The 12,898-nt window shown below is 44.5% G+C and overlaps 1 protein-coding gene across 3 annotated transcripts in view; it reads right to left on the bottom strand.

Moving 5' to 3' along the window:
• LOC132389460 (NACHT, LRR and PYD domains-containing protein 3-like) overlaps positions 1-12,898 on the bottom strand; it is an 82,273-nt gene that overhangs the window by 44,368 nt on the left and 25,007 nt on the right. For all 3 annotated transcript variants that reach the window (XM_059961982.1, XM_059961984.1, XM_059961983.1), the window contains 2 exons: positions 9,124-9,290; positions 229-394 (listed from right to left, as the gene is read on the bottom strand). In XM_059961982.1, the coding sequence (XP_059817965.1) occupies positions 229-394; positions 9,124-9,290 (333 nt within the window). The remainder of the gene's footprint in view (positions 1-228; positions 395-9,123; positions 9,291-12,898) is intronic.

The raw sequence follows: 12,898 nt of genomic DNA, 5'->3' as shown, positions 1-12,898 counted from the left end.
TTCTGCCAAACCATGTCTAAGATTTGAGAAGCTGTTTGAACCGAGAATTTCATCACTCACTTATCAGTTGAGTGGGTACCTGAGATAACCCTTGGGAGATGTTCATGTGTTCCTGTGGGTCAGGGCCTGTTTAAGTCAAAAGGCTTTCGTGAAAACAGAGTTGATAAATTAAAATTGTTATAATTCAGTACTGTATGACTTTGTGTTCAGTGCGTGTCTTTAACATACCGAGCTCCTGTATTTCCTTGAGTACTTTGTCCAACTTCTGTAACTCAGTCCGCATTTTCACAAAGGATTCCCACATCACCCTCCCGGTTTTCGAGCCTTCTCCCATCATCAACCTGAGGAAGAATGTGATACTCTCTGTCCAGTTTTCCTTCAGTTCAGTGACTTTCTATAAAAGAAAAACAGTGAATTCATTCGTTTGCACATGAAAAGACATGGATAACATGACAGAATATACCTCCTCATTGTCCCGGTAGATTTTTGAGCAGGCACAGTCAATGCTATTTCATCTACTGAACTGCTTTGTCCTCCTTCTAAATATCTGGGCTTTGTCACTCAGAGGGAAGTGTATTTGAAGGAAATTCCAAATCAATACTGTGCCCGAATAAGGCTTTACCGACAATCAGCAGGAGAGGTTTTGTGATTAGTTTGCTCAATTCGTCAGATTCGCAACTCTGCATCAGTTTCCTGAAGAGTGGCATGAAAAATCTGTACAAAATTAAATCAATACTGCAAAGCAAAACAAAATGACAATATGAAAATATGTGGCAGTTTATCTGTTATTTATGGAGAGAGGAATCAGGCTTATGTTTCAAATATTTCATCAGTAGAGATATCAATATTTGCCAACTATTGAATATGTTAAAGCTGTTTCTCACAACTTCACCATTTCATCCTTCAGGGTTTCATCTTAGTCAAGCCAGCATCACGTGACACTCTAATTAAAAGGACATTTTACTGAAGCTGACAGCAAGCAAACAGACACGACCGTCATGTTGCCGCATCGACTAATTGGTTTAATCAGAAGGAGTGAACAATTAAGGAATTTGCATTTGACCTGTTAGATATTTTCTGTTGGCACAACTACTGCTGATATAAAACCCCTCACCACATATTTGGCAATGGGGTTAGAATGTTAGTGTTGGCAGAATTTCTGTGTATGTTTTTTTTTCATCCAACGAACAGTCTTCCAAGACACATATCCGATGGGGTTGGAAATGGCAGAATAATACGGAAACAAAGCGGAGTAAATTGCAGAGTGACAAAAAGTTAAAGGGAGGGTAGAGCGGGAGTTAAAAAGATGGAGTGTGGGATCAAATCTCACATAGATGGGAAAATCAATGAATTTTCAAAAGCTGCAGTGTAGATAATTAGAACAGGCCACATTCAGTGTAACAGGCATTCGATAAGTTGGGGGCGAGTTCGGTCGCAACGGCTTCTACGGGCTCAATAAAAGGTGCTACGTTATTCCCAATGATCGTAAGATCCTTCTATGCATTAAGAACCTAATGTAATGCTGGGCAACACCATCAGCAATTTTTTTACTGGTGGAGAACATGAAGGAGCTACTCAATGTGTTACTTCCTGAGTCCGAAGGAGGTTTACAGTCTAATAGCGAGTGGCAGTCATGGTCGCTTTCCCTGTTATGTTGCAAGTTTGATTCACCAATTCATTGGTCTGAGAACAGAGGAGGAAGGTGCTTGGAGCTGCGTGGTAGCAGTCGTAGTGAGGATATGAGCTTAAGCCAAGAGAGAGAAATCGAAACGAGGATGGAGTTAGTGCTGTCCCCCAGTGTTCGGCTCTGCAGAAGACAAGCAGTGCTGTGGGATGGACTGATGGACTCATGCCGCGGGGTTGCCTATTTTATAGTTCCCAGCAAAGAGGCGGGTTAGCTGGTGCACTACAATGTTCATTTGACAAAGGCCAAGATCTATTGTGGTTGACTAAAGATTTCAATAGTTTGGGTGTAAATTGTATGTATGCATCTTTGGATGGTTGCATTTCACTGATATTTTCAGTAGGCCTTTGACAATGTGCCGCACATGAGGCTGCTTAGCAAGCTATGAGCCCATAGTACTACATGAAAGATTATGGCGTGGAGAAGGCAGTGGTCGACTGGCAGGGACAGAGAGTGTGAATAAAAGAAGCTTTTACTGGCTGGGGGATGTTGACGAGTTGATATAGCATTGATCTGGATGATGGGATTGATGGCTGTTTTGCAAACTTTTCAGACGATTTGAAGATAGGTAGAAAGGCATGTGGTTTTGAGGAAGTAGAGGCGACAGAAGAATTTGGACAGATTAGGAGAAAGGGCAAAGAAATGGCAGAAGGTATACAGTGTTGGGGTATGTTCATATACTTTGGTAGAAGAAAATAAAGAGTTGACAATTTTCTAAAAAGAGAAAATAAAAGAAAAACCGAGGTGCAAAGGGACTTGGAAGTCCTTCTGCAGAATTCCTTAAAAGTTAATTTGCAGGTTGAGTCTGTGGTGAGGCAGACAAAAACAATGATGGCACTCACTGCAAGAGTTCTAGAATATAAAAGCAATGATATAGAGCAAAAACATTTGTAAAGCATTGGTAAGACGCCACTTAGAGTATTGTGAGCAGGTTTGATCCTTCTATCTAGGAAAGCGTGTGCTGAAACTGGAGAGGTTTCAGCAGTTTCACAAAAAAGACTACAGGATTGAATGACTTGTTAAATGAAGGGTGTTTGAAAGCCCTAGGCCTGTCTTTACTAGAAATGAGAAGGACGAGGAGAAACCTCATCGAAATCACCGAATAATGGAAGACATTAATAGATAGGATGTGGAGAGAATGTTTCCTATGGTGTAAGAGTATAGGACGAGGGGAGACAGCCTCAGATTAGAGGGTCGTTGTTTTAGAACGGAGATGAGAATGAATTTATTTTGCCAGAGAATGAGGTTGAGAGGCATTGGAGAGGTTCCAGTGAAGAATCACAAGAAAGATTCCTGGAATGAAAGTGTTAACGTATGAGGACCCTTGGGTGATTCCGCGCCTGTACTCCCGGGTGTTTAGAAGGATTAAGGGGAGCATCATTGAAACCTATGAAATATTGAAGGAATGTAGCGATTATGTTTCCTATATTTGGGGAGTCCAAAACCAGAGGACACAGCCACAGAATAGAGAGACCTCCATTTAGAAAGGAGATGAGGAGGAACGTCTTTTAGATTAGATTATGAGGACACTTAGTCCTCGTTTATTGTAATTTGGTAATGCATGCATTAAAAATGATACAAATGTAACTCCAGTATGATATCACAGAAACACAAGACAGACCAAGACTAACTGACAAAAACCACATAATTATAACATATAGTTACAACAGTGCAAAGCAATACCGTAATCTGATACGGGCAGACTATGAACACGGTAAAAAAAAAAGATTCAAAGACCCGACAGGCCATCATCTCACGCAGATGGTAGAAGGAAGAAAAACTCTTCCCGCCATGATGCAGGCTCTGGAAGCACCCGACCACGGCCAACTCCGAGTCCGTCCGAAAACTTTCGAGCGTCCGACCAGCCCTCCGACACCGAGCGCCATTTCTGCTGAGCGCTTCGACCCCAGCTCCGGCCGCCAAGCAACAGGGAAAGCCGAGGATTCGGGGCCTTCCTCTCCGGAGATTTTTCGATCGCACAGTTGCAGCCGCAGCGAAACAGGTATGTCAGAAGTTTAACCAGATGTTCCTCCGTCCGTCCCCATCAAATCAGGATTGTGCACGGCATCCTACTTGACAGATATTCATCCTGGAGTGGCCGCTGCGTGCTGCCGTCGCACCGCCATCTTCTCGACCTTTTTTTTTTCCAGTGGGAAGCGCATCTGCTGATTTCGTTGGCACAGATGGTTGTAGAGACCAAGTCATTGGGTATATTTAAAGCGGATATTTATATCTATCCTCAACCAACATACACCTAAGACCTCATGATGGAATGAAGGAACAGGATCCAACTGAAGATAGACGTGTCTCGGACTTTGCAGTGAGAAATAGCTAGTGATGTTCTGGGACTAGAACGACAGATCTCCAAGAAAGGGTACAAGTACGGAAATGGAATGATGTCCCCTAACAGGAATAGTGGAGATAATTATGGAATAATTCAGCATAATTTCCTGATGGTCCACTGCACTGGGAAATAATCCCTCAGTTTCACTATTACCGGGTCTGAGGAGTTACAGTTGTGAAAGAGATTGAAAGGTTTAAGTTCCATGCCAGTAAAACTGAAGTCTTCAGATGATGAATTTGTAGATGAACATACATATTTACAAATCGCTCCACTTGCCTGATTAATTACATCTAGCGCCAATGAATCCCAACGAGAACAGAATCAATCGCTTGTGACATGCACTTAATTTTCTAATTTCACTACTAGCTGGTTAGGAAATATCGCAATGGGAAGCATTGCTCGTGCTATACATTTGAGCGGGGTGGTGGGGCGGGGGTGTTGGAGGGTAGAGTTTGTTCAATCCGGAGTTGCGGAGGGATGGGAAACATAGTGCCGGGCCAGATAGTGGGGAGATTGTGGAGACATATGTCGTTTAAAAAAAATCAGACAAAGGTAGGCATGAAAAGGTTGAGGATTGGGTGAACATGGTCTTGAGGAGAGTATGTGTCAATGCAATACGTATGGAAGTAAAGGAGGATGAACTCAAGGAATGGATCAATGATGATTTCCACTTATTGACTGGGTCTCCCATAGTCTAAAAGGATTACATGGGTAGAATTTGTCAAATGCGTTCAAGAAAGTTTTCTTAATTAGTTCACAAAAATCCGAATGAAAGAATGTGTGTTGCTTGATCTGCTATTAGTGCAGAAACAGGGCAGGCGCCAAAAGTTTGCATAGGGAACACTTTGCATCTAGTGACCACACTGTCATTAGTTTCACAGTATATATGCAAAAAGATAGGCCTGGTCCGTGGATTGCGATACTAAATTATTCTAAATTAGATGAAGGCTAATCTTGATGGTATCAGAAATGATCTCGCAAGTGTCGATTAAGGTAGGCTGGTTTCTGCAAAAGTGTACTTGATAAGTGGGAGATGTCAGATGTGTAATTTTGATAGTATAAAGCTTATATATGTCTACCAGAATATAATGTAAATATAATAAGTTTGGGAATCTTGGTTTTCAAGCGATATTGAGGACCTGGTTGATAATATTGCAGATGTAGGCTGGTTAGAAAAATTAAGTGATTATGGAGCATAAAAACGCAAAAAAAAAACAAAAAAAGAAATCAGCGGGCTTAAAAGGAGTCATGAGCTTGCATTAGCAGACAAGGTGATGGAGTATCCAAAGGGATTCTACGGATATGTTAAGATCAAAAGGATTTCACTGGACAAAATTGAACAAATACACAACTGGTCCTCTGCAAGATCAGACTGGTAATTCGTGCATGGAGCCAAAGGAGATGGGGTAGATTTTAAATGCATTTTTGCATCTGTATTTACTCAGGAGATGGACACGAAGTCTATACACTTAAGACAAAACATCATGAACTCCATACAGATCATGAGGAGGTGTTTGCTGTTTGGGGGCAAATTAGTGTGGATTACTCCCTAGCCTGACAATGTCCCTACGTCCCTTGTCCCTACGCCTGATAAGGTGGTCCCTCGGACTCTGCGGGAGGCAAGCCCAGGAAATGCTTGAGGCATATTTAAATCATCTTTAACGATAGGTTAGGTACTAGATTGATGAAGGATAGCCAGTGTCGTTCGTCTATTCAAGAAAGGCTCGAGAAATAGAACAAAAAATTACAGGCCAGAAAGCCCAACATCAATTATTCTAAGGGACTCAATATATAAGTATTTGGCTACAGATGGAATGACTAAGGATAGTCAGCATGGCTTCAATCATGGTAGATCGTGTCCAATCGAGCTTAGCTTCTGGTGGAAGGTACCAGGAAAGTTGATGAAGGTATGGACGTTCTCTATATGTAGTTTATCAAGGCATTTGGCAAGAGCCCGCATGGGAGGTTGATCAAAAATGATCAGTTGTTTGTCATTCAATATGAGGTAGTAAAGTGCAATAGACTGGCTTTGTGGGAGAAGCCGGAGAGTAGGAGTACATGTTTACCTCGGTGACTGGAGGCCTATAACTATTGGAGCGTCTCAGGGGTTGGTGCTGGACCCATAGATGATAGTCATTTATATCAAAGTTCTGGATGATCACATGGTTAACTGCATCTGCAAAGTTGCAGGTTTTCGCAAGGACTTGGGAGTGCAGTGGACATCAAAGAGGACTATCAGAGCATTCGGTGAGATCTGGAGCGGCTGGAAAAATGACAGATGGAACTTAATACAGTTAAGTGCGAGGAGTTGCAATTTAGTAGTAGGTAGATCTCACACAGTGAACGGTAGGGCACAGGGCACAGAGGAGTGTGGGACAAGAAAGGTATCAGAGTACAGGTATATAATTAGTTGAAATTAGCATTGTAGTTAGATAGGGTTGTTAAGAAAGCTTTTGGTACATTGGTCTTCATAAATCAAAGTATTGATTACGGGAAAGAGGATGTTTAAGTTGTATATGGCGTTGTGGAGGCCTAACGCGGAGGACTGTGTGCAGTTCTGGTCACTTATCTACAGAGAAAACAAAAACAAGAATGAAATATCCCTAGCTATAAGTAAACAGCCCCACTGATTTATAGGCAGCCTCAGCAGTAACGGAGGCTATGGGAATAAACACAGGCAGTAAAATGGGAGTGGGGCCCCAAAGGCAGCTGGACGTAACTGAACATCCTTCCAGCGTCTTCCTGTGGCCAGGCCGGTGCCAAACGAATTACATCGCTTTCCGTTGTCCACAGTGATGAGGCAAAGAGTGGGATCTTGACGACCGGAACTCCACACCTTCCGCCCTGGCTTGTACTCGGGAGAGGTCACACCAGTGCCGCTGTTTGCAGCGACACTAATGTATAGGCCCATACTGCACACACCGTTGCCCCTCGAGACAGACGGATAACAACATAAGGCACAGATAAATGAATCATGGAAGCTAAATATCATGGTTTAAGGGGAGAATGTAAGATGTTCAAGGGGACCAGGAGTGGAAACGTGTTTACTCAGTGGGGCGAGAGAGTGTAAAACAAGTTGCCAGAACAAGTGCTGCAAACAAGTTCGATCTCAACGTTTATAGTAGCTACGGATGGGGGTAGGGAACGCTGTCGTTTGTGCTGTACTCATACACGGACTGTAGGCGTGGAGACGACTGGCGATGGTGCTGTATAGGTACAAGGGTGGTAGAGATAGGTAATACTGTCGATGGAGCTGTAAGATACACGGATGGGTGTAGGGAAGTCTGTCAGTGGTCCTGTGCAGTTACAGAGATGGGTGAAGGGAACGCTGTCGATGTTCCTGTACTAGTACAAGAATGGTAGGTGTAGGGAAGGCAGTCGAAAGTGTTGTATAGATACAGTGACGGCAAGTGTACGAAAGGCACTGGTACTTTCATTGGTACTGTAGAGGTACATGAAAGGTAAGTGTAGGGAAGGCTGTCGATGGTGCTGTACAGGTATACGGATGGCAGGTGTAGGGAAGGTTGTAGACGGTATACGTACGTGGAATGTAGTGATTGGGAAGGCTGTCGATAATGCTGTACGGCTACACGAACGGGTTTGGGGAGGCTGGTGATGATGCTGCACTGGTACACGGATCGTAGGTGTAGTGAAGGCTGTCGATTGTGTTGTACAGAACACGGACGGGTGCAGTGAAGGCTGTGGATGGTGCTCTGCAGATGCAGGGGTGTAGGGAGAACTGTCGATGGTGCTGTCCAGGCACAAGAATTGCAGGTGTAGGGAAGGCTGTTGATTTTGCTTAACTGGTATTGGAAAGGTGATTGTAGGTAAGCTGTCGTTGGTGCTGTACACGTACACGAATGTGGGTAGGGAATGCTGTCGATGGCGCTGTACAGTTTCACGGATTGTAGAGTTCGCGAAAGCTGTCAGTGGTTGTGTACAGTTGCACGGATGGGTGTAAGGAACGCTGTCGGTGGTGCTGAACATGTACAGAATTGGCAGGTATAGGGAAGACTGTCGATGGTGCACGGTTGTCTCTAGAGAAGTCTGTCAATGGCGCTGTAAAGGTACACAAATGCGTGTGCGGAAGGCTGTTGATGGTGATGCACACGTACACGGATGGGCGTGGGAAAGGCTGTCGACTGTACTGTACACTTACACGCATTGGGGTAGGGTAGGCTGTAATTGCTGCTGTACATGGACAGAGATGGCAGAGGTAGGGAAGGCCGTTGATGGCGCTGTACAGTTACACGGCTGCTTGTTGTACCGAAGGCTGTCTATGGTGCTTTACAGGTACAAGGATGGTAAATGTATGGAAGGCTGACGGTGGAGCGGTACAGGTACACGGATAGGTGTAGGAAAGATTGTTCAAGGTGCTTTACATGTACACGATGCATGCTTTAGGAAAGGGTCTGACGCTGTACAGGTACACGGATGGGTGTCGAGAAGGCTTATCGATGATGCTGTAGAGGTACATGGATGGGTGTAGGGAAGATTTTCTGTGGTGCTGTCCAGATACACTGATAGCTGGTGTAGTGAATTTGTCGATGCTGCGGTACAGATATACGGATAGAAGTAGGGAAGTGTGTCGATGGTGCTATACTGGTACATGGATGGTAGGGGTTGGGGAGACAGACGATGATGTTTTACAGGTACATGGATAGTAGTGGTAGAGAAGGTTGTTGAGGTGCTCTACAGGAAATGTCACCCAATGAGTTATTTGCGAACATAGATGGAGACCATAGCTGGTATCGCTGCTGGAGTTCCGTCCCTCAGTGGCTGCAATGAAGCCAGCGGGTCAACTGAACTGTACTGATTTCCCTGATAAGATGTGTAGTTAGTTTGAAACAGACTGCCTGTTTAACAGTTAGGATATGCAGAATCTGCTTTCGTGCCACACTGGCAAATACAGCAGGTTTGAGAAGTTCAGCTGCTCCCCACCTCAGTGGGCTTCATGGCAGAGATATGGTCTGCTCTGGGCAATTCCGAGATCAAACATTTTGCCATGTAGAACCCAGAACGTGTAGGAGATTAATTTTGATCACTATCCCCCCTGATATAAGCTGTTCTGCGATAATTATATAAATACACTCACCTCATGTTCTTCTGCACGGATATGTCCCTCCTGTGACGACATACATCTGAGTGTTTTCACCCCTTCTTCTATCGCCTTTTCCAGCCTGCCCCTGTAGTACTTCGTCAGTTCGTACAGTCCATATTTGTCCCACTGTGCCAGGAGGGCTGAGACTGTAGACTCTGCGACTGTGAATATGAAAAAGAAGAAAGCAGATACTAACCGAAATTACCACGTCTCCAACGCTCTCTCCACACGCAGCAAGCCATTCATGTATCGAGACTCCGGCACTCAGCTACAAACGCAGATTATCTCCCAACATCCAACACTGGCCTTAAACCCTACCCAACAATGAGCTGGACGTTACCAAAAGGACCATTTTTGCCAGAAACTACACCCTTCCAACTCCACTGACGCACCCAGTTCAATTTTGAATGGACAATAAATGCTGGGATTGTCAATGATGCTCTCGTCCCAAAGATACCCTCTATTTCCGGGCGGCTACATGTCCCTCAGATCACACCTCAGAAGTACACGCTTCATCCGTATAGCTCCATATGCTCTACTACCCATCGTGGAAACCCTAAGAGCAGGTAGAACATTTCCTGAAGTGGGGAAACGTTTACCCCACTAGAACACATGCATCCACAGATTTCCCCCCTAACCAACTGACCAACCTCAAACAAGGAACCACATATTCTGCGACCACATCACCCTCGTATTTAACTCACTCGCTCCTTGTCGTGCACTTGACAGTTCCGTGTTAAATGAGCCGAACAGAACAAGGACTCACAATGAGTGTCTGCAATGGAGCCGATACTCCGGCTGACCAGATTTTGAGTGGGACTGTGCTGGTGAAAGTGAAGCACACCTCCTGCCGGGTGACCACCCCGATAAACCGGTGGTTGGACACATCCAATCCCAAAAAAAGAACAGGATAGACAATGATAGAAAGCCTACAGCACAATACCGGCACACAACGCTGTGCCGAATTTGTCCTTACCTTAGAATTTACCTCACGTTACCCAAAGCACACTATTTTTCTAGGGTCCATATACTTATCCAGAAATCTCTTAAACGACCCTATTGTGTCCGCCTCCACCAATGTCCCTAACATCCCATTCCACTCACTCACCGCTCTCCGCGTAAAAAAATAAAAACTTACTCCTGACATCTCTCTATGTACTTCCCAGCAGCGTAAAACTGTGCCCCCTCCTGTTGGCCATTTCAGCCCTGGGAAAAAGCCTCTGACTATCCACACGATCAATGCCTCTCATCATCTTATACACCTCTATCAGGTCACCTCTCATCCTCCGTCACTCCTAGGAGAAAAGACCGAATTCACTCAACCTATTCCCATAAGGTATGCTCTCCAAACCGGGTTCATCCTTGCAAATCTCCTCTGCAGTCTTTCTATGGTTTCCACATCCTTCCTGTAGTGGGGCGACCAGAACTGAGCACAGTACTCCAAGTGGGGTCTGACCAGGGTCCAATATAGCTGCAACATTACCTCTCGGCTCCTATACTCTGTCCCACGATTAATTAAGGCCATTGCACCGTATGCCTCCTTAACCGCAGAGTCAACATGCACAGCAGATTGGAGTGTCTTATGGTCTCGGATCCCAATATCCCTCTGATCCTCCACGCTGCCAAGAGTCTTACCATTAATACTATATTCTGCCATCAGATTTGAACTACAAAAATGAACCACTTCACACTTATCTGTGTTGAACCCCATCTGCCACTTCTCTGCCCAGTTTTGCATCCTATGAATGCCCTGCTGATACCTCTGACAGTCCTCCACACTGTCCACATCACCCCCAACCTTAGAGTTATCAGCAAATTTACTAACCCAACCCACCACTTCCTCATCTAGGTCGTTTATAAAAATCACGGAGAGTGAGGGTCCCAGAACGGATCCCTGACCCACACCACTGGTCACCGGCCTCCATGCAGAATATGAACCATCTACAACCACTCTTTGCCTTCTGTGTGCAAGCCAGTTCTGGATCCACAAAGCAATGTCCCTTTGGATCCCATGCCTCCTTACCTTCTTAATGAGCCTTGCATGGGGTACCTTATCAAATGCCTTGCTGAAATCCATATACACTACATCTACTGCTCTACCTTCATCAATGTGGATAGTCGCATCCTCACAAAGTTATATTCGTTTCTTAAGGCACGACATGCTTTAGACATAGCCATGAGGACTATTTATAATCATATTATAAGTCTGAAAATGTTCACAAATCCTGCCTCTCAGGATCTTTTCCATCATCTTGCCAACCACTGAAGGTCTATAATTTTCTGGGCTATCTCTACTCCCTTTCTTGAATAAAGGAACAACATCCGCAACCGTCCAATCCTCCGGAATCGTTGCAAGTTATCTCTACAATCACTAATATCCTTTTCCGTAGTGAATACTGAAGCGAAGTACTCATTAAGTACCTCTGCTAACTCCTACAGTTCCATAAACACTTTTCCATTGTCACACTTGATTGGTCCTACTCGCTCACATCTTATTCTCTTGCTCTTCACATACTTGTATAGTGCTTTGGGATTTTCCTTAATCCTGACCGCCTAGGCTTTCTCATATCCCCTTCTGGTTCTCCTAATTTCATTCTTAAACTCCTTCCTACTATCCTTATAATCTTCTAGATTCCTATCATTACTTAGTTTTTTGAACCTTTCATAAGCTCTTCTTTCCTTCTTGACTAAATTTACAACGGCCTTTGTACACCATGGATCCTGTACCCTACTATCCTTTCCATGTCTCATGGAGATAGAATTGTGATCACTATCTCCAAAATAGTTCATTTCCCAATGCCAGGTCATGTACACCCTCTCCTCTTGTAGGCTTGTTTAATTAATTTGTCAAGAAACCTCCCTGAACAGACGCAACAAACTCCACCCCATCTAAACCCCTCACTCCAGGGAGATGCCAATCAATATTTGGGAAATTAAAATCTCACACTTCAACAACCCTGTTATTATTACTCCTTTCCAGAATCTGTCTCCCTGTTTGCTCCTCGACGTCCCTGTCACGATTGGGTGGTCTACAAAAATACCTAATAGTTATTGACCCCTTCCTGTTCCTAACCACCCAAAAGGCTCCCTAGTTAATCCCTCCATGACATACTCCTTTTCTGCAGCCGTGACACTATCTCTGATCAACAGTGCCACGCCCTCACCTCTTTTGCCTGCCTTCCTCCCTATTCTTTCTGAAACATCTGAAGCCTGGCACTCGAAGTAACCATTCTTGCTCCTGAGCCATCGAATTCTTTGTAATGGACGCACATTATAGAGTACTGATCCACGCTCTGAGCTCATCCGGTTTTTTCATAATACTCTCTGCATTAAAATAGACATATCTCAAACCATCGGTCTGAGCGCGTCCCTACTCTATTACATGATTCTCGCGCTCCCTAAAAGCTTTCTATATTTGTGAACCAACAGTCTCTTCCTCCGTCTCTTCAGTTCCTTCAGATCGATTCCCGACCCCAGCCACTCCAGTTTAAATTCTCCCCGGTGGCCTTAGCAAACCTCCCCGCCAGGATATAGTCCCCGGCATTCAAGTGCTACCCGCCCTTTTTGTACAGGTCATGCCTGCCCCAAAGGAGGTCTCAGTGATCCAGAAATCTGAATCCTTGCCCGCTGCTGTAATCCCTCAGCCACGCATTTATCCTCTCTATGTCACAAGGGGATGTGGAATGGACCCAATTGCAAGACACAGGCACTGAAGTACTAAGGGCAGGACCGGAAGAACTAAAGAATAGAACAAGGTGAAGACCGTGGT

The sequence above is a fragment of the Hypanus sabinus genome, unplaced genomic scaffold (genome assembly GCF_030144855.1).
Source record: "Hypanus sabinus isolate sHypSab1 unplaced genomic scaffold, sHypSab1.hap1 scaffold_578, whole genome shotgun sequence".
NCBI lineage: Eukaryota > Metazoa > Chordata > Chondrichthyes > Myliobatiformes > Dasyatidae > Hypanus > Hypanus sabinus.
This window is presented reverse-complemented; position numbering and strand designations above follow the sequence as displayed.